General features: G+C 55.0%; 1 protein-coding gene across 2 annotated transcripts; it reads left to right on the top strand.

The window, feature by feature from the left end:
- The first annotated feature begins 457 nt into the window (after positions 1 to 457).
- Positions 458 to 21,628, top strand: TPM4 (tropomyosin 4). 2 transcript variants are annotated; one of them, XM_046671530.1, is made up of 9 exons: positions 458 to 624; positions 5,676 to 5,801; positions 9,967 to 10,100; positions 12,482 to 12,599; positions 13,146 to 13,216; positions 14,125 to 14,200; positions 15,983 to 16,045; positions 16,131 to 16,200; positions 20,228 to 21,628. In XM_046671530.1, exons 1-9 carry the CDS (start codon positions 511 to 513, stop codon positions 20,308 to 20,310), a joined length of 855 nt encoding a protein of 284 aa, XP_046527486.1. In that variant the 5' UTR covers positions 458 to 510; the 3' UTR covers positions 20,311 to 21,628. The 2 variants fall into 2 exon arrangements, with proteins under 2 accessions (XP_046527486.1, XP_046527487.1); XM_046671531.1 differs by lacking the exons at positions 458 to 624; positions 5,676 to 5,801 and adding an exon at positions 6,028 to 6,290.

Here is a 21,628-nt window from a genome sequence, read left to right on the forward strand (position 1 = left end):
CTGGGGGGCAGCAGGAGATGGGATGGGGTCCTGACCACAATATCTGGAGGCAGGACACAGAAGGGAGAGGGGAGAACAGGAGTGTCCCCACCCCTTGCACCCCTACTCTGCACCCACCCACAAGCCCTCTCCAGCCCTCCCAACCACAGATGGGGAAAGTGAGGCCAGCCGGCAGGCGGCTAGAGTCCTCCTGGGCCAATGCTCTGCCCGCACACCCACACGGGACCTGTGTCACCAGGTTAAAACGGAAACGGGTCGGGCCTTTTTTTTTTTTTCTTTGAGAAAATCCTAGGCCCAAATAAGGCCAGGGCTGCAGGAGCCGGTGAGCTGGCCTGGCTCTCCTGCCGAGCGAGTGGCGGCTGGCCCGGCCTGGGCTTGGGCCTCCTCCAAGACTCGCCTGGCAGCAGGGCGGTGCGCCCGCCTGCGAGGCTATAAGGGCCCTCCTCGGCCCTTGCTGCTCACTCGCCACCCACCGCAGGCCCTCCACGCCCGTGCCCCCACTGCCCAGCCATGGAGGCCATCAAGAAGAAGATGCAGATGCTGAAGCTGGACAAGGAGAATGCCATCGACCGGGCCGAGCAGGCTGAGTCAGACAGGAAAGCTGCCGAGGAGAAGTGCAAGCAGGTGAGGTGCCGTCTGCTGGGCCACGCCAGGCTGCCCAGCACCCTCTCTGAGTTGGTTTCCTGCCCCAGAAGGCGAGGCTCTGGGGCCAAGGGTAAGGGTCTGGGAACCCTTGGAACTTGGAGGTTGGGGCAGAGACAGGAGTGACACTCCGGCAAGAAAGAGTGAGGGGACCATTGCGTTCCCTGGAGGGCTCCCTGGGCTGGGAGAGGGGCAGCCGGACCCACCCCCGCAGGGCACAAGGGAGCAAAGTGGGAGAGAGAGCGAGAGAAAGGGAGGGGTGCCTGTGTGCCAGCTGTGCATGCAAACGTGAGTGAGTGGTGTGTTGGGGTGAGTATCGGTGGGGCAGCGTTAGACAGGGTGGCTGGGGGGACGCTGTGTGTGTGTGAAAGGTGTGTTTGTGCGTGTCGGAGCATTTCTGTGTGTGCATGTGTTGTGTGTCGTGTGTGTGTGTTTCGGTTGGAGAGAGTGTGGAGGGGTGAAGGTGACCATGAGAATGAGTGTGTGCAGAGAGAGGCATGCGTGTGTGGTTATCGGAAAGTGGGTGTGAAAGAGTGTGGAAGTGTTTGTGAGCCTGTGTGTGTGTTGATGGTGGTGTCAGCCTGGGCTTGTGTGTAGGGGGGAGAGGCTGGCTGTGTGTGCTTGTGCAAAAGTTGGCATGACAGTAATGGAATATGCGTGTGTCAGGATGAGTGTGTGTGTGTCGAGGTGACTGTGTTGGCCTGCGTGTGCTTGTCAGGGTGACTGTTTCTGTTGGGGTGTGTGTGTGTACACATGTGTCGAGGCGAAGGTGGCAGTGCGGGGCTGGGGGTGAGTGTGGGTGACCCTGTGCCCGTGTCACGGCACACCCAGGTGTGACTGTGAGCCTGTGGGTCCGCATGGGCGACTGTCCAGGGAGGGTGGCCGAGTGTGCATGCGTGGTGGGGCCCATGTGGCCACGGCAAGGGCAGCTGGGTGAGGGTCTGGGGACCTGGGTGGTTGGAGATTCAGGGGGGACCCTGGCAATCTCAGTGTGTTCCTGCATGTCTGGGGTGCCCCTGCCATGCCCACGAGGAGCCTGGGGGCAGGCAGAGGTGCCCGAAGCAAGCACAGGCCCTGGGCCCAGATCTTTGGGGATGAGATTCCCAGGAGACCCTGGTAACAGGGGGAGATCAGGAGCTAATGGGGGGACCGCGGGCAGAGGCCTGGGCTGGGCAGTCCCAAAGCCATGGCTGGGTCAGAGCGGAAGTCAGCTGTCCAGTCTGGGTGGCCAGGGCAGCGGGCAGGAGGAGAAGAGGGGGTCCGACCCATCCATAGCACCCTGCCCCCACGGGGCTCACTCATGCCCTCGGGGTCAACCGTCAAGCCCTCTAGAGCAACAGGGTCTCAGATAAGCCCCAGGAGCCGCCCAGGACAGTGATGCCAAGTGCCCAGCCCAGATGCCAGGCCGGCTTGGCAGGTAAAAGCACAGGCTATGAGCTCAGACTGGCCCTGCTCGGGGCTCAGGCGCTGGGTGCCCTGAAGCAAACGCATTCACCTCTCTGTACCTGGGCGGCCACCCGTGTGAGATGGGGAAGTAACAGTGGTGTCTCCCTCGCCATCATGGGAGGACAAGAGGTAGCTGGGCAGGCGGAGCCCTTGCCCTGGCGCCTGGCACAGAGTAAGCACTCAAGAAACATGGGATTATTTCCTGCCCCGCCCTATTTCCCCTTTGGGCCTGCCCATCCCCCAGTGTCCCAGAGCTGTCCTAAGCACCTGTGACACATCGCACAGGCCTGCCACACCCCAGGGCTTCCTGCCAGGAACTCTGCTCCTCCCTCCCCGGGTCCCTCCCTGGCAAACACAGACAGCCATCCTGAGCTGGCCCTGAGCTGCTGGCTGCCATCATTCAGCCCTCACCATGAGGGGTGTAGCCAGGGATTCTGAGAAAAGCAAGTCGATGGCTCTAATTCTCATTAAGGTGTGAGTGACTGATAGAGCATAACCTCCCAAGGCAGACACAAGGTCAAAAGGGAAGGTTCCTCAAAGCCCCCAGCCAGCTGTGTGGCCCAGGAGGCAGGGACAGATTCTCTGGCCTCCACTGGATTTTCATTGTGCTCTTTTTTCTCCACAAAGGCACCCATTGGGGTGGACTTGGGCAGGAAGCCAGCTGGACTGTGTTCCAGCTTCGTAACTCAGGGCAAGTTGCTGCCCTTCTCTGAACCCTCAGTGCTCTGATCTGAGAAATGGAGGCAAATGATGCCTTCTGATGGGTGGGCCTGGAACCCAGGGCCCCAGAGGCCCAAAGCAGCAGCCAGATTCCCACGGGGCCGATGGCCTGCCCTGCCTGGGAGCAGAGGCAGGAGGGGGCGAGGGACTCAACTTACCCCGAGTGCCTTACACTCCCAGAGGCCAGGGAGAGGGCTCTCAGGGCCAGCCCAAACCTCGGGGACCCCCAGCAAAGTGCTGATCCCAGGCCCTGTCCGTCCAGCGTGGGAACGGGACCGGGAGCCGAGCCTGCCTGCTTCCCGCCCGCTCCCCTCCCAGGGCAGTGACATCCGCCACAGCAGGCCTTTGACCCCACATCCTGCCTCAGTCCTGCCCAAAGGCCCCATTTACAGGGACTAAGGTGTGCAGGCTTTGACCCACCCAGTCATTTTACAGGCAGGGAAACTGAGGCTCAGAGAAGAAAGTGATTTGTTGGAGACCTCCCAGAGCCAGGGCAAGCCTCCGTCCCCAGCAAGGTGCCACCAGCTGGCACACCCTGCGCTTGGAGCTCAGACAGAGTGAAAGGAACCCGATTTGTGTCAGTCTTAGTTATTTTTCATACCCAGTTCCAACTACTGAAGGGGTGGAGTGTGTCATTGATTCACTCTGCAAACTTGCCCTGAGATCCACGGCGAGTGTGGAGCCCAGCCCCGTGCTGGACGACGCTGGGGCTCAGAGTGACCTCAGCCCCCCGCCTGACCTGGGCAGCCCCAGGCTGGGGGATGGAGGCTAACATGGAGGGACACTCCCTCCCCCAGGGGTCAGGGCTAGGCCAGAGGAAGGGACAGAGCCTGGGAGGACCCAGGGGGGAGGCGAGGGCTCTGCCCAGGGCAGGAGGCCGCAGGGCGGGGGCACTGGCTGGGTGGAGGGTCAGCAGGAGGAGGGCATGCCAGGCATTGGGTACAGCACAGCCTCGAGGTCAAGAAACCAGCTCTGGAGTCAGTCAGACAAGGGTTCAAAGCCCCATCTGTATGGCCTCGGGCAAGCCCATTCCTCATTCTGGGACTCAGTTTACCCTTCTATAACAGGGGGCTTCGTGGCATTTGTACTGCGCCTGGCACCTTCTAAATTCTTCATGGCCCCTGCCCACCTCATCCCAGGCCCCAAATGTTGTCATCCCAGCGTTGCTGTAAAAAAACATCAAAACCCCACCCAGCCTTTCCCCGTGCCTGCACACAGTTGGCACCCAGTGGACGCTGCCCCCACAAAGCAGGAAGGAGCTCAGATGGATGCTGGGTCAGGTTGACCCGTCTTTAAAGAAACCGGCTCACCGTCTCCGTCAAGGCAGAAGTTGGAAAGCAACTGCCGGGGTGCTCAGAGACCACCACGTCAGGGCTTCCATTTTGCAGACAAGGAAACTGAGGTCAGAAAAGGGGACGGGGTCATACAGCTGGGATTTGGAGACAGGCTTCCGGGCTCCTTGCCTGGAGGTCAAGGTCAGGCCCCACAGCCCCTGCCTTAGGCCTGAGCTGCTTCCACCCTCCCCGCCCTCAGCTCAGCAGCTGGAGACGAGAAGCCGTGTGGTGCCAGGAGAGGGGCTTTCTGGAACATTTGCACTTCAAGAATTTGTGCATGCACACACACACACTCACACAGCATCTGGCACATTTGCACATCATCTCAGGCATGTAACTCAGATCAGATTCGGAGCCCGATCTAGAAGCTGCAGGCACAGCAGCTTTTATAGCATATTTTCTTCAGGAAAGAAGAGAAGAGAAGGAAGTCAGGGATGCGGGAAACCAGGCCCGCAGGAGGGCCTGTTCAGAGAAGTGGATTCAAATGCTGTGCTGTGTGACCTGGGGAAAGTCACTCCACCTCTCTGGGCTTCCTGCTGTGAGAGGGAAGCAGGAAGATGAAACAGGGCCCAGTGAGGTCTACCTGTCCAGCCTACAAGCATGGTCAGGACCAGGGGTCAAAGCATCCGAGACAGGAGTCAGATCAAGCCAGCACAAGCTGGACTGAGCACCCCAGCCCAGAGCTCGGAGTTGGGGAGAGCATGAAGCCTGGGGGTGACAGAGAAGTCTCCCTGGCCGACCCTTGACTGGGGGGTGGAGGGTGATGGAGAGGGAGAGGCGAAGGTGTCTGTGGCTTGTATCTCATAGATCTGAGCGTCTCAAACTGAGGGTGCCGGGAGCGGGGCAAGACTCGAGATGAGCCCGGCTGAAACCGCAGGGAACGCAGGGGACATTTTGATTAAAATGAACACGAGCCAGACCTGCAAGAATTTAAAAGATTTAACCCGAGCCTTCAAGGAAAGTGGTCTTTGAGGGGTAGCTCTCTTCTAGCCAAGCCCCCAAAGTCCAGGAGCAGGGGGAGTCTGAACCCTTCAGTCCTTCCAGGTATTTTGTGAGACAGTCTGCAAACCACTCTCTTGGGCAATGGGGAGCCATGGCAGATTCTAGGTAGGCGGAGGACAAACATATACTACAGGTTGGGAGTAGGGGATGGTCCAGGCCCAGAGAATGAGAGCCCCTTTCTGTTTAACCCCAGACCACGGGGAGGCTGCACCCCTGAAAGTGGGATGCAAAATTGAACGTGTGTTTCCAGGAAACGTGTGGGGACGTTTTCCCAAAAGCTATAATCGATTCCCCAAGAGTACTTGGGGGAGCTCCAAAAAGATAACAACGGTAGCGGGTCCCGGGAAAGGAAAGGATGTGGAAATCGTATTACCAGGGAGCGAACACTGAGCGGTGCACAGTAGTGTTCTCCCTGTTTTACGGCTGAGGAAACTGAGGCTGAGAAAGACAGAGGACTCTCGTGAGTGCGGGGCACGCCCCTGCGCCGCGCGGACGTGGCCCCCGGCTGACGCGCCCCTCATCTGTCCCCAGGTGGAGGAGGAGCTGTCGCACCTCCAGAAGAAGCTGAAGGGGACGGAGGACGAGCTGGAGCAGCGCTCCGAGGCCCTGCAGGACGCGCAGGAGAGGCTGGAGCAGACGGAGAGGAGAGCCGCCGACGTACGTGCGCAGAGCCGGGCGGGCGGGCGCGCGGGCGAGCGCCCGAGGAAGCGGAGCAGCAGGAAGAAGGGGAGGCGGCGCCTCCCGGCGCTTTCTCCAAATAAGTCTGGGACAGGGGCGCTTTCCCGCAGCTGCGGCCAGCGGTGCCGACGGCAGGCCCTCCCCCAGCGGTGCTGACGTCGGCGGCCGGGCGGGTGACCTCAGCGCCCCGCCGGCGGCCGGGCCGGGGGCGGGGAGAGGCGGGGCTGGCCGGGCGCAGGCAAAGGCTCGGGCCGGGCGCGGCCGCTGCAGCTCTCGCCGGAGCCGAGCCGAGCCGCGCGCCCGCCGCCGCCGCGTGCGCCCCCGCGCCTCCGCGCCATGGCCGGCCTCAACTCGCTAGAGGCGGTGAAACGCAAGATCCAGGCCCTGCAGCAGCAGGCGGACGAGGCGGAGGACCGCGCGCAGGGCCTGCAGCGGGAGCTGGATGGCGAGCGCGAGCGGCGCGAGAAAGTGAGCCCCCTCCCGGCCCCGCGCCCCCCGCCCGACCCGGCCCGGCCCGGCCCGCCCCTCCCTGCCCTCCTTCCCGCGCTCCCCGGCCGCCCGCCCGCCGCTGCCCGCGCCAGGAGCCCGCTTTCGCGCCTCGGGCCCCGCCGCTCCCCGATCGCGGCCCCGCACCCCGCGGGCCGGCCCCGGAGACCCCTTCCTCCGCTGCCATCCTCTCTCCTCGGCCGGGGACGGGGGAGGGGGCGCCGCGTCCGGGTCGGGCGGGGCTGGCCGAGCGGGAAGTGGGGGGATGGGGCCGAGGGGGATGCGCGATCCCGCAGCGGGGAGAGGGGTAGGGGCACGGCGCCGCCCTCCGACTCGGGCCTGGCGCCGGAGTCCGGGGCGGTGGGGATCCGCGACTGGACCCGGGAGCGGGAAGTGAGAGTGGAAACGTTGAGTTTCCATTGTCTGGGGCTGGAGTGACTGTCACGGACCGGGGGCGGGGGTGTCGCACTTTCTCGCCTCTTCCGCCGCTTCCCGGCTGCAGCTGAAACTTTCCCAGCTGTTCCCAGGGGCGCGGCGGCGACGTGTCTGCTCCCGGAGGGGGGCGGAAGTTCAGCCCGGAGCCGAGGCCTTTCCCTCCCCAGCTGCCGCCCGCGGGAACCAGGGCCACGGGACCCCGCCTTCCTCCAGAAGCCCCTTGGCGTGTTAGGGCCGGGCCCGCGACCCTGGGATCGTTTGGTGAGCCTCCGCTGCATGTCGCGGGGCCTGAGGCAGATAATGGGGCTGAATGAGGAGGGGCCCTCACCGCCCTCTCTCCATCCCCTGACTGTCCGTCCGGACGGGACAGATGGGGGCAACCCCTGGGGCTGGGGAGAGATCTGTGTTCTCTTCCCATCTCGTCCCACTTGGTCCTTAACCCCCAGGAGCGTATGTCCCCATTTGTACAGTAGCGCTGACAATAATGCCGACCTAGGATAGCAGGGAAGGGCCCAGGAGGAAACCTTCCCTGCATTAGCATCAGGCACTTACTAGGCGCGCGATTGGTGTTTTTTCCCCTCCCCTCCCTCTGCCCCCAGAAGAGCCGACAGTCTAAAGGGGTGGGAGGCTGATTAGTGTTCCGCGGCTTTTCTGGGCTCTGTTAGGAGAACATGACGTTGAAGCAGCCAGCCAGTGGGGTTGGCTTCAAAATGGAGGTTGAGCAGGGTCTTATAGAATATGAGTTTGCTGGGACAAGAGACCTGGGTGTACAGAGACTCAGACCAGAAAATTGGGGGGAGGGTGGAAGCCCAGGGTTCCTGGAGCAGTGGCACTCTGGTTGGGGACCCCGGAGTGGAAAAGATGTCTGGCCAAATGGAATTGCCATGTGTATTGACCGGTCTGGGGAAGCGCCCAGACTGCTCATCGCTTGCCTGCGTCTGAGCTCTAATCCTGCAAGGGCTGCTCTGGCCTGAGGAGGTCTCAGAACCCCAGTGTACGCCTCCACAGTAGCTGGCTGGCCTCCTTCACACGGAACCGGCATATCCCGCACTCTGATCTCAGCCCAGGCCGTCTCATGGGAGGACAACTCCTTCTTAAAAATGGCCCTCCGCCCGAGCCAAGACCTGGGAGTGGGACAGTCCAGTCGGGAGGAAAGATGTTTTTGGAAAGTGTCGGGCGTCCTTTTAAGAGTTCACTTTTCAAAGCATGCTTCTCTTGGTCAGGAACGGGAGAAGCCTGAACAAGGGTCCTGGGCAAAGGAATTGAGCCAGAGGGAAAAAAAACCTTCCTCAGTCTCTGGTAGAGAAAGCCAGGAGCCGGCGTGTGGCCGACTTCTGGGTCTGCCTCCGACAGCTGGTTTCATTTAGATTTTTGTGTGATTAACCGACATCTTCCTGTTCCTTTGCCACATGTATCTAGCAAGCCTCTTTTACCTTATAAGGGAAATCCTTTGTAGAGTGTAGAAGCTTTGATTGCAGGAATGGGTGGAGCCCAAAATGACTAGCAGTGACTAGCAGTTTTTCCTGAAACATACATGTGGATGTATGTGCATGGATGTGTGCCTCTCCGCATTCTTTTGCTTCCAGACAGTTGAAAATGTGCAAAGAGTGTGGTTGTCAGGATTCAGAATTCCCCACATAAGCAGCGGCTCGCTTTTTTTAAAGACCACTCAGGAAGCAGGCACCTCTGTATGATCTTCAAAAGTAATTCCTTGACTGCTGATGCAAATGGGGTTTCTTTTGAGGGGCGATGAACATGTTCTGAAATTAGATACTGGCGTTGGTAGTACAATTTTGTTAATGTACTAAAAACCACCGGAGAAAAAAGTCAATTCCTGTCCCGGTGGCTGAAGAAGTTGAGACTCATGTCGTTGTGAAGAACAAAAGACACCCACTTGTTGGAAGCAGGCTGTGGTTTTGAGGGATCCTCCGAATTGGTGTTTCAAAGGAGCTGCCGTCAAAAACGCCTGTGGCAGTTTCCCCTCTGCGTGCGGCCAGGCCTGGGCTGGGAAGGCTTCCCGAGCTCTGACCTCATGGTGCTTCTCCGTCTTAGGGGGTCAACTCGGGGACGGGGGAGAGCAGTTTCCCCTTCGTTTGTACGTCTTCCTCACTTCGGGGGGTCTTACCTGTCTTGACAGGAAGAAGCCAGAGTGGCCCCACCCATGCCTCCCCTTCTCCCCTCAGTTGGGCCCCTTTTTCACCAACTCTCGACATCCCTGCCTAAGCGTGCCGGCCTTGAAGCCTCCGTAGGACGGGGGGCGAGGGGCAGGGGGTGTTCAGAAAGGAAAGAACCCTGGGCTGGGGCTCAAGAAGCCGTTTCTCTGGGACACTGAACAAAATTTCCCCTAGCTGGGCCTGTTGGGCTCCCTACCTGTAGAATGGGCGAGACAGGCGAGGAGCAAGTGAGGGGACCGTGGCCGTGGCTGCTCTTTTGTGGGGCTTCCCACGCGCCAGGCGCACGCCACGGCCTTCAGTGACAGTCCTCACAGCCGCGGGAAGAAACCAGGTGCGAGAGGCTCGGCGCTGAAGCCTCCTGCCAAGGCCACGTGGCTACAGACTGGCCAAGTGGGGATTCTGACCCAGCCCTTTGACCTGAGATGCAGTTCTTGCTTTTATGCTCGCCACCACATGACCTTCGTAGGTGAAGGCACCTGGAAAAGCCATTCCCGCTGTTCACACCTCTTCTGTGCCTGTAACCAAGTTTTCTTTCCTTTCTTCTATCTTTTTGTCCCATCGTGTCTCAGCCAGACCTAGTTAAGGATGGTGCTCCCACTGGGCTGCCCCTCCCTCCACCAGCTGCATGGCCAGCATTTGACTGAGGCTTCCATGTCCTTGCGTTTACCTTGCCATTCAGGCGACTGGGAGCAGAACCTAGTACATGACAGGGTGAGCCGGCTCGCTGGTGGCCTTGCTCTCCAGGAGCCCCACAGAGGCCAGCATTGTGCTCTCACAGCACGCAGTGTACTTGTCTCTTCCATGCTGACCCGAGCGCCCATCCTGTACGGGGACACACACCTTTGTCACTGAGCGGCAGATGTTCCCTGATGTTTTTGGGGAAGATCGTATGGAAAATTCACCTTCTCCAGACCAGAGGGTGAATCCCTTACCGCCTGGATTCCCGAGTGGGACGCGTGTTAGCTCAGGGAAGGGCGCCGTGTGACAGGGGCTCCCGCTGCTGGCTGGCGTGTTACTTCTTAACCTGGCTGCCCCTCTGACCTCCCCAGGCCGAAGGGGATGTGGCAGCTCTCAATCGACGCATCCAGCTCGTGGAGGAGGAGTTGGACAGGGCTCAAGAGCGACTGGCCACAGCCCTGCAGAAGCTGGAGGAGGCAGAAAAGGCTGCAGATGAGAGCGAGAGGTAAGGACACGTTGAACCTGGTAACATTAGTGTTTGCTTCTGGAAAACAGGGATCATCCTGCCCAGAGCTGGGGTGAGTCGCTGGGATCACACGGACATGCACGTGTGCACATATGTACAGAGGCATGACAGCGCCTCGTAAAGCATCATGCTGTGTGTAGAGGTGTTCGTCATTGTGGTGGTTACAAAGAACTCCCGACAGGCAGACAAAGGCAAAATGGGCAGATGTAAGACGGCAAGTGTGACTGCCACTGGGGATCCGTTGCAGAGCACTGTTTCCCGTGTTCTCTCTGAAAGCCACTGCGCATGTCGTCCATGTTCTCAAGACATCAGCTTCCAGGGTGATGTGAGAAGTGGGCAGATGAAAAGGTGGCATGGGCCCTCTGCACAGATCATTGTTAACAGTGCTGTCAGGCAGGCTTTGGGCTCCTGAATGGTGACAACTCCATGTCAGCAACACACGCAAACCAGCGCCGTTAATGTACTTGCACGCAACAGTGCCCCTGGCCTCCGTGGCGTGAGGTGCCGTGTCCTCCAGGGCGGGCTCGTCCTCTGGCACGCCTTGGCGCAGGCTCTGGAGGACTGAGGGCAGATTGTGCAATTCACAGAAGCAGCCGTCTCTGTGGTTGGTAAATGGGTTCCTTGTGTGGTGATGGTGTGGGCCAGGCCAGTGGCCACTGCGGATCTGCCACACGATACACCAGAATTCTCACTGGACCCATCCGCCAGGGTTTTCTGGTCTAAACTCCTCCAGAGGATTCATTCCTGATTGTACTGTTGTGACCATAAACTGGAGATTCAAAACCAACTGGGGGATCTTGGAGACTGACTTTTCTCATTGCCCATGTGGGAAATTTCTTCCTGGGCCGGGGAACGGCCTGCGCCAAGGGCACAGACCCTGGTGCAGGCTCTGCTTCAGCCACTTAATAGAGGAAGAGAGTGGCAGCTCAGGGCAGCCACTGGCAAGTGTGAAGGGTCTGGTCACAAGTTGCTCATGGCTGTGCCTGGGGCCTGGATTAGCTGCTGCCCATGTTCACTGTCAGACCAGCCTGGCCGGATGTCTCACTCCCAGGACCTCCCCAGGACAAAGCCAGAGAGCCTGGGAAAGCTTCTCACTTGTTTGTACCATGTCATCTGGGGCCTTTGCTGGCACCCTTGTTGGAGACTGCTGCATTTTGGTAGAAGGAATTCTATCCTTGGGAGCTGGAGGATCCAGATTCAAGTCCTTCCACTGCCACGTACTGTGTGGCCCTGGGCAAGTCACTTTGCTCTCTCCAGGCCTGCAGAGGGTTTTCTGGGCTTGCTCACATGCTGATCCTGAGGCCGTGTACAGGTGCGAAGGTCATTGTGGACAGTTAGCCGCACATGGTAGTGACAGGATGAATGGAAGGGTTTATTAGGCAGCAAGAAGTACGTGGTCCTCGGCTCGGGCAGGCACGACATGCCCGGATGCATTACCCTGGGTTGGCCTCTTCTGTGGAAGGGTCTGATCTTACCTAGTCCACTCCAAGCAGTGCAGCCAGAGTGAGCACATCTTGTGCCGGCTGAGTTGTGGGAGACTTCTAGCCGTCCCCAGATCACTGTCCTTTCCAAGCCAGACGTATCCACTTCAGTTCTGGCCCTCCTCACCCCTCACCTTGTTGGTACCTGCCTCGCACCTGGTCTTCCACTGCAGTCCATCCATCATTCTGGTTTCCACTCCCTCCTGCTTTTGAAACCCTCCTGTGGTTCCCTCTTCCCTCAGCATAAACCCTTAGCACGCCCTTCAGGCACACAGCCTGTGGTCCAGCCACCCGGGCCTCCCTGCTGAGTTCTTTCATTCCCCCGGGCTTTCCTGTGCAGCTCTCCCTGAAGAGGAACTTCCCCTCTTCTTGCGGACTCTCTTCTGGACAGCCTTCCATGGCACATGCACACCCCTCCCCCTGCAGCAGAATTCATCCTTCCCACAGCCAGGCTGGCCCAGACCTCTCCTCACCTCGGGTTAACTGTTGGCATACGGGTACGCCTTATTACTAGCTAGTGAGGCGATAGAAAGGGGAGCACAGACTCTGGAGCCAGACCACCAGGGCCTGAGCCGCAGCTCTGCCACTTACTAGCTCCGTAACCTTGAGCAAGTTACTTAGCCTCTCTACGCCCCGCATCCTTCCTCTGTGAAATGGGGATACTGTCCTCACTACTTCATGAAGCAGCTGTAGGGTTGGATGCACTTAGACAGTGCCCGGTGCTCAGTGAAGATGAAGGGCATGTGAGCAGCCCACAGCTCCCTCTTTGGAGTCTGGCTCTCAGTAGCTACAGAGAAGCGTTTAGACAAGCAGGTGCTTGGAGGTGTAAGACGAGGCGGGAATGTTATTTGGCAGTAACGATGAGGTTGCTCCTTGCAGAGGAATGAAGGTGATAGAAAACCGGGCCATGAAAGATGAGGAGAAGATGGAGATTCAGGAGATGCAGCTCAAAGAGGCCAAGCACATTGCTGAGGAGGCCGACCGCAAGTACGAGGAGGTGAGTGGGGCTGGCAGATGGCGGCAGCAGGAAGAGGGGAGGAAACGGATCTTGATAGGGAGACCCTGGGGCCGCCTAAAGGAAGCTCTTGGTTAGGGCAGCTGTCCTTCTGCGCCCACTTCTTCCTTTCCAGAGACAGCCACTTGCCTAGGAAACACTATCTTCCACAGTGTCACAAAGTCCTGGGGAATTCTGTGACAGTTGTCTAACTTGGGGGGAAACCAACTGATCAAATCACTTTTTGTCCAGCAGCGGGGGGTTTTGGCAAAGTTACGCTAAAACTGGGAACCGTGGTCCCCCGCGGTGGGCCTTCAGACCCTGAAAGCTCTCCTGCCTGCCTTTGTGATCTCATCTCCTCCTTCCCTGCCTGCCTGCCTCACGCCTGGGGCCTGAGGCTTTTCTCCAGGACTGTCTGAGCTGAAGCAGCAGCAGAAAGCCCACCTTGTGGATGGTCTGGGTGTCGTCTTGCTATCTGCATGGGGGAGGGCATCCTGCGAGACGTGGCTGTTAGGGGTCAGTCTCAGTCAGTCCTCTCTCTCTCTGCAGGTAGCTCGTAAGCTGGTCATCCTGGAGGGAGAGCTGGAGAGGGCAGAGGAGCGTGCCGAGGTGTCTGAGCTGTGAGTGCAGAGCAGGGCCGAGCAGAGCCCCGCTCAGCTCCTGGGCTGCAGTGGGAGGGCCTGGCTGGGTTGGGGTTTGACTCTAGCTGGGGCCTCTGGGCAAGTGGATGGGCGTCTGGGACTCACTGTTCAGTCCTTCCCCTTTGCCTCGTGGCTGACAAAGAGGGTTGGCAACTGTTTTCCTTGCTGCCCACATGTTGACTCTTCCCACAAAGCTGTTGGGAAATAGGAGTGAGGCGGGTGGCAGTAGAGAAGCCTGAAGTCTCATTCTCCCAGAGAGGATGGCTCAGGAGGTGGTGCCTTCTTCACAGAGCGCTGGCCTGTACCAGGCCGGCTGCCCCTGTGGTGTTTCATGCCTTGTTCCTGATGTCATTGCTTGTCGTGATACATTCCTGGGGGAAAGGTGAGACACTTGCCCAGAATCCTGCAAGCTCCATAACCCCAGAAGCCTCTCCCCTCGGCCTGGGGGGAAGAATGCAGCTCCACGGAGCGCCCCGCCACGCTGAAGGAGGTCTGGTTTTGCAAATCCGTTCCGAGCGCACTTCCTGGAGTGTCCAGTGTAAACTCTGATGGCTGTCCCCCAGCCTCCTGCACTCCATCCCATTCTCACACCTTCCGGAGCCTGCCTCGTCAATCACGGGTTTGACAAGTCCCCGTGGCCTCAGCCTTGGCGGGAGTCCAGGAGTGCTTCACTGACCTTCCACATGCTTCTCCGCCTGCTGCGCCTCTGCCTGGCACGATCGGGTTTTGATAAGTACACAGCGCTAGTCTCAGAGAAAGCCATTAACGTTTTTCCCACATTCCTTCTGGGGGCCCCAGGCGGCGTGGATTCCTCCTCTTGAAAACTTCTTCTAGGAGGATTTGCCATGAGGGAGGATAAGACACAAAAATCCTTTGTCTTTGCACAGAAAATGTGGCGACCTGGAAGAAGAACTCAAGAACGTCACTAACAACCTGAAGTCACTCGAGGCTGCGTCTGAGAAGGTTGGTGGCTGGCCTCAGGCGCTGGGGGACTTGCCGGACTCTCTTCGCTGCTTCCCCCAGGGCCCATGGGAGCGTGCCAGGTGTCAGGGACCTGCCTGTGTTTGCTCACAGCAGCTGGTGCCCGGCAGTGAGGTTTGGTGCCCCCACGGAAAGAGGCGTCCCGTGGCTGGATTTCCCTCTTCCGTGGGGTCTCAGCATCATCTCTCATCCCACCTCCAGTGAGGGTGGAGGTGGCCTATGAGATTGGTACCTGGTCAGGCTCCTCTTGGGGAGATCTGAGCATAATCGTATAAATACGGAGCCTCACTCTCAACTGAGTCCCCTGGTTCCTCCAGAAACATCTTCTCGAAGGTTGGGCGGCAGATATCAGGGGTGGAATTGGACTTTTTAGGTTGAAATAGTACTCAAGGCAGTCGCTCCAGGAGAGAACCGCAGGGGAGCAATGTACACACTCGTGCCTGGCCAGCCCCGCTGAATTCCCCGTCCTCATCTCTTCCTCACCCTCCCGCCTCCTGCTACTTTCCCATGGCATTGAACTTCAGTTTCACAAACATTCCGTGTTCTCCCGTCACCTCTGGTTCTTTGAGCCTGCTGTCCACTCAAGCCGGGAGTGGCCTTCCCTTTTCTCTTTGAGAACCCCCAATTCATCCTTCAGGCCTCTGCTTAAACAGCACTTCTTCTGAGAGGTCTTACCTAGTTCCTCATCTGGGTTAGGTGTTTCTTGGCTTTGTAGCCCCACCTGCTTCTGTTCCTCTCGTGATGGTTGATCATACTTAGCTTAATTAATTAATTGCATGGCTTCCTTGCTAGACTGTAAACTTTAAGGCCAGGGACTGTCTCTGTCTTGGTTAGAGCTGTGTCACTGGTACTAGCGTTGTACGGGCACGTCTTTGACACTGGGGTACTTGATGAAGAAACGCAATCCGTGTGTGCAGGCCACCTGCCGCCCCGGGCCACAGGATAGTGTCAGCAGCGAAAGTACGGCTTCTGCGCTTGTGAGAGCTCCGAGTCTCGTTGAGGGGGAGAGACTGACAAAGTGACAAAGTGTTTTGGGACTTCAACAGAGGGCCTTTGGAAAGGTACAACGAAGGAGTGACGTCTACAAAGGCTGTAAAGCAGGATGATGACCAGGAGCTCAAATCCCAGAGCGCGGTTCCAGTCATGGCTTGGTCACTTCATAGCCCTGCAAGCCTAGACAAATGACTTAACTTCTCTGTGGCTCTTTACTCAACTATAAAATGAGATTAAGGACATCTGGTAACATGTGAGCAGTTAACTGAAGTTAGCTTATACGAATCTGAGTTAAGCCTTGCAGGACGCATAGAATTTCTAAGAGGTAGTAATGGGGAAAGGAACATTCCATGCTGGGGGACTCAGCCATAGTCAAGGGCTGGGGGACTGGAGAGTACACGGAATATGTTGAGGAGGCGGCCAGCACCTTGAGGAGCTGGTGGCAAGTGGGGTAGGAACAGATTAGGCCCAACTACTGTGAAGGGCCTTGAGCCAAGTGCCTTCCATTCAGTCATCTGCCCCACGTTCATCATACTTTGACCTCAAGTTATCAGCTCAGGCCTTCAGAGCACCACCGTCCCAGAGGGATGGCCCGCAGACTCTGAGTCCCACACACATTTCTGCCTGCAAAGGTCCACGCCTCTCCTTTGGTTCTTAGGCCGGTTCGTAGCGCTTCAAGCACACACTTTCCTCCAGGGAACACGGAGCCTGCATTCTCTTGTGCTCTTTTTTCCTCCTTTTTTTAAAGCAGTGTTTTGGTTTCTCCCATAGTATTCTGAAAAGGAGGATAAATACGAAGAAGAAATTAAACTTCTGTCTGACAAACTGAAAGAGGTGAGTGTGACCCGCCCAGCTAGTCCGGGTTTCTCCTGGGGCTGGTCTTGAAGTGATCACTCATGATTCCTTTCTTCTTCTCCAGGCTGAGACCCGCGCCGAGTTTGCAGAGAGAACAGTGGCAAAACTGGAAAAGACAATCGATGACCTGGAAGGTACGACATGACCATCTAATTATGTTTGCTCTGCTCCCCCCCCCACCCCCACACACTCGACACATCCACAGGCGGTTGGGGGTCGTCTGTGGAGGGGCTGCGTTGGGCCTCGTCCGCCTTAGGAGAGTGAAGTGTGGAGTGATGTCACATCTGCAGGTCTGGAGCACTGGAGCAGGACAGCACAAATCAAACTCAGACTCGGGTTGCAATTTTTCAATAAGTAAAATCTCTCTCCTTAATTAGGTCCACATGTAAGTACAGAGACCCAAATATGGCTGACTTAAAAAAAGTCTTTAGAATTTCCTTCAGTTTGCTCATTTCTGAGAGACGCCTTGCATTTTTTAAATGCCTTGCATTTTTACAGAAGCTTTCTCCCAGAGAGCTCCAAGCTTATCACAGTATGAGAAAACGGAAATACAGAGAGTGTAGAGACCCGAATAAAGACGCCAGTCTGCGAGTCTGGTGCCCACGTATCTCAGAATTTCTTGAAGAGTTCCAAGTTAAAAAAATTCTGTCCTGTGTTCATGAAATAACTTGGAAATTCCAGATCTTGGGGTTCAAACAAAATCTCCCAGGCTGCCTGTTCCACCCAGAAAGGGTGCAAAACTCCTTCCTCAGACCATGTGTCCCAGTGTTTGGTTTGCGAAGTGAGGTTTCCGTATAAGGGAAAATGCCCTGTTCCAAAGTATAACCTTTGGACTGAGTGACATCATCGAAAGTCAGAAATAACTTGGGCTGGGGGGATGGAGGAGCGCTCTGCCTTTCTCGTCACCACTCCTTGAAAGGTTCCTTATGACTAATCCTCTGCAGGGCCTCAGGCCCTGAGAAATCACTCCACAGACGCTTTGTTCTCTCATCTGTTTCCCACAGGACACAACTTGCTCCTAGTTCATGCTTTGTTTTCTCACTGTTTTTTCTTCCTCTCCTTGCTCATCTGTGGCACTCCATTCTGACCCTTGCGTTCTGTCCCCTGTGCCTCTTCTTCTGAACTCTCTCCCTGGGGACCTCCGCCCTCTAGACAAGCTGTACACTCAGGAGCTCAAGTACAAGACCACCAGCCAGGAGCTGGACCATGCTCTCAGTGACGTGAGCTCTCTAAGAGGCCGCGGGGTGCTGCCCTCTGTCCTAGCAGTCCTGAAGTCTGCCTTCTCGCTGTGGTGCCTCCACTCCCATGGGCAGTTGGCTGCCTCCTGGTTTGATCTTTGAAACCGTCTTCTGCTGTGTCTGTGACTGGCTGAAACAAAGACGGGCGGTCCTCATCTTCATGCCCTCTCATTTTCATTTTCTCCACGTGCCACTTTAGAGCCGTGGCTGTGATGCCCTTGACCGTGGCCGCAACAGAAAGTGGGTGGTTCAGATGAAGAGCTCATTTCAAAAGGAAAATTATGCCCACATGATTCTTTTCTGACAATGCGAAAACAGAAGCCAGTTTGGCATGAGCTCTTAAACTCGGTGTTAGCGAACTCTATCTGCATGCCAACAGCGGTTTTTCCTTCAATAGAAATTATTTTGAATGGAAGCTCATCCAACCTCTTAAGGAGCTTAATAGAGGCAGCAGAACTTGCAAAAACTGGTTTGTGTCTAAAAGAGGCTACCCTTGACTGGGCATGATCCATAGATTCAAACAGTGGCGGTGGATTTGGGTCTCCTTATTCCTCCTCTCTGCGCTTGTTTTCTCTGTGTTACTGTGCTCTGAGAATGGTGCCTAGGGCTCCCTCTGTCTTCACTGTTGGTGGCACATCTCTCCAGCTCCCAGTGCTGGGAGGAAGTTCACCCGTGAAGCTCACTTCTGTACCCTGCCATTAGAAAACGACCACACAAGGAATTAAAGGGCATCCCATTAACAGGAAAAGGGAGTGGAAATTGCTGGAATGCCAAAGAGAGGAAGTGAAGTGATTCTTTCCTCAGTTCCAAACGGAGTTGCCTGAGATGCTAACATCTGTCTCCCCTCATACCTGAGTTAACGGTAACCAGGAACCCTGCTTTGGCTTAAAAATGTTGGCCTCTGGGGGTTAAAAGGTCATGCTTACAGTAACTAAAAGCTCATGGATTTTTCCAAAAGAATCCAAATTTCAAACGGTCTATCCATTTCTCCCCTGCGCCCACCCCCCCACCTCAAATTGTCCCAGAAACACTGACATTTTGATGTCCGAGCCACATTTTCCAGACTGCCCCCTGAGCCTGAAAAATGGCATGAAAATCTCCAATTAGCATCATCCATGTTTGGTCACTGTAGCTTGTTATTCCTCGTCCTGTTATTTTTTTATTCAGGTAAGAACCCAATTGTTTATATTCATTCCTCCAGAATACATCTCCCCTACTCCCCACACCCTTCCACCCACCACTTCTGTTGCTAACTGCCGTCCTCCCTGAACTTTTGCATAAACTACCCTCCTCACACACCGCCATCCGTATGCCCTTGGAAAGATTACAGACTGTAGGGGTGAGTGTTTTTGGTTTGCTCTCTCTGTATTTGTTCCTGGGAGTTTTCCAGACATCTGTAGCCTCCACCCTTTGAATAACTACAGCCCTGCCCATCCAGTCATTCACCTCACTAAGCACCAGGTGGAACTTCATTCAGAGATCGGGGCTTGGAGACCTGCTGCTTCCTGTTGACAGTCTGTGGGCCTGTCACAGTTCTCGAGGGCAATCATCACTTTAAGGGAAAGTTATCTCAGACCTAATAACAAAGTGGATGCCAGGGAATCTAAGTGAGGTGAGGTCAGGATTTGTAGCCGGGCCATCTGGCTTTGGATTCTAGCCCTACCACTTTAGCTGTGCGACCTTGAACAAGCTACTTAGGTTTTCTGCAAAATAAAGGTGATATGTCAGTCACTGCGAGGATTAAATGAGATAACGGAGAAACTGGCTCGTGTATAGTAGGCACACAGTCGCTGTGTGTGCATCCAGACTGGACAGGCCCAGGTCACTGTTCTCTGTCTGAAAGAACCCTCCCAGGTCATAGTCGCCTGAGTAGTAAGGGCCTCGTCAAATGAAAGGTTCAGTGGTTGGAGTTGAAAGGCTGCCATCCTGGCCGTCATTTTTCGTTCCTTTCTGAAAAGTTCCAAGCTGATCCTATCACATTTTATGAGGCGTTTTTGCTTTCCTCCAGTATTTTAATGAGTCTTGGCCTAGTCCCTTATCGGCCATCGCTCATTGCAAACTGGTTCTCTCTCGTGCTCTGTCATGCAGAGCTCTTAATGGCATCTTACTTTTTCTTTTTTTTAAATCTATCTCATCGGCTCAGTCACTTAATAACATACCCATAGTCGCTTAAATTTCAGCCATGTTGCATTTGCCTGAGTTTGATGACATTGCTACGGACACACAGACACAATACCACAATGACGCCTGGAATTTAAACAGCCATTCCCAGAAACTCCAAAGGAAAGATGAGTTACAGGACTGCGTTTTCCTCCCAAAGGCTCGAGGAAGGACTAATTAACTGGCACTAGGAGGAAAATGTATTAAGTAACCCATACCTAGGACTAATATCTTATGTTTGTAGCACTTCCTAAGTTCTAAAGCATTTCTCATTTGTTCCTTATAATAACTTCTATACCACATTGGTATTGTCATCCCCATTTGACAGATGGGGAAACAGACCTAGAAAAGTTAAATGCTTACTTTGGTGGCACACCTGGGGCTTCAATCCAGGTGTTCTGACTCTAGGACCGCCAGATTTATTAGCAAATTAAAATACAGGACAACTAGGTAAATCTGATAGGCAATGAATAATTTTTTGATATATCATGTAATATTTGGAGTATATTTATGCTAAAAACTTCTCATTTATCTGAAATTAAAATTTAACTCAATACCCTGTACTTTATCTTGCGACCCTATCCAGCTCCCAAATTGGGTACTTGATCTCTATTCTGTGGTGTTCTGCTGCACTTAAAATGCAAAGTACCTTCTCTGCTATGACTCTCATTCTGACGGTTTGGAGTTTAGAACGCTTTTCTTTTTCTCCTTTAACAAAGATGCTTATTAATTTATTTTTTCCCCTACTCTTAATCCTCACCAGAAAAACTTGCTCAGGCCAAAGAAGAGAACGTGGGCTTACATCAGACACTGGATCAGACGCTAAACGAACTTAACTGTATATAACCAAAACAGAAGAGTCTTGTTCCAACAGAAACTCGAGAGCTCCGTGTCTCTCTCTTCTCTTGTAAGAAGTTTGTTACTGCATCTTCGCTTTACTGGAAATGTCAAGCAAATTATGAATACATGACCAAATATTTTGTATCAGAGAAGCTTTGAGCACCAGTTAAATCTGATTCCTTCCTTTTTTTCAAATAGCACCAGCTTTTTCAGCTTTACTCCTATCCTTAAGTGGCATTTCTTCCTAAGGTAGGCAGGGTATTTCGTATTGAGCATACTCTCTTAAGACTGAGGGCATTTGGTTCCTGGGAGAGCAGGCAAGCACAGTTTCAAAGTAGACCCCAATATCTAGTCATGGGTCAATTTAAAAGGCTGATGGATGTAACCTTCCCGGCCACCACAAGTCACACTACAGGAGGCCAAGGACCATCACATTAAAATGGGTGGGGATTTTCCATCCAGAGCAAAGAAAAAAAAAAAGGAACTATTGTGGGAAGTCATAAACCCAAGATAGATTAACCTAATCATGCTGGCTCTTTTCCACACTCCACCGTGCAGAACAAACATCCTCTGAGCAGTCAGCATGAGAATGCTCGGGAAAAAGTCATAATAATTACCCAAATATTTTCTGGACAGATCTTTGATGTTATGCTCTTCTACCTGTTTTACTCTAAAGTTGTTCTGAGGAGCAGATGTGTTACTCAAATAACGACCCACGCTTGTCTGCTCTGACATGAGGCCATCCACTCAGCAGGAAGGAATATGTTGAAATTCAGTCCTCTTCAGAGAAGCCCTATCAGAAAGAGTGGGAGCCATCAATAATTGAGCAAGAGTGTTTTTGTACTAACACATACTGGGCAGAAGTAGAGATAAAAAAGTAATTGGCTAACTTCATCTCCTCCGTACTTAAGGGAATGAAAAATTGAAGATTTTTCATCCTACTCTCTAGGACTTTAGTTCCTTCTTTAGGACCAAGTTAACAAAAGACCAAGACGCTCCTGATTAAACTGGACATGGAGGATTCTGTAGACAGGCTGCCCATTTTGGCGCTGTTACGTTTCTGCTTCTCAGGGGCATCCCCGCTGCACCATCCCGCACTGCCCAGCGCGGGCGCTCAAGTTTACACCGCGCCGCTCACTCCCCGCTCCTGCTCCTGCGCCCTCTGCCCCTCGCTCCTATTTATTAAGCGTCACACTACCCAGGAGGTACACTAGCAAGTTGGGAGCTGAATAAAACCCACACTTCTCTAGATTCCTGCAGCTGTATCATATGTAACAGTATCACTTTTTCTACATTTTGGTCAAATAAATTTTTACATAAACTG

Source organism: Equus quagga, chromosome 9 (assembly GCF_021613505.1).
Source record: "Equus quagga isolate Etosha38 chromosome 9, UCLA_HA_Equagga_1.0, whole genome shotgun sequence".
NCBI lineage: Eukaryota > Metazoa > Chordata > Mammalia > Perissodactyla > Equidae > Equus > Equus quagga.

Excerpts from the sequence above, each read along its gene's own strand:
- TPM4 (XM_046671530.1), top strand. The coding sequence starts at position 511 with ATGGAGGCCATCAAGAAGAAGATGCAGATGCTGAAGCTGGACAAGGAG. Across the intron at positions 12,600-13,145 it reads CCGACCGCAAGTACGAGGAG|GTAGCTCGTAAGCTGGTCAT; the intron begins GTGAGTGGGGCT and ends CTCTCTCTGCAG. Across the intron at positions 16,201-20,227 it reads GACAATCGATGACCTGGAAG|AAAAACTTGCTCAGGCCAAA; the intron begins GTACGACATGAC and ends AATCCTCACCAG.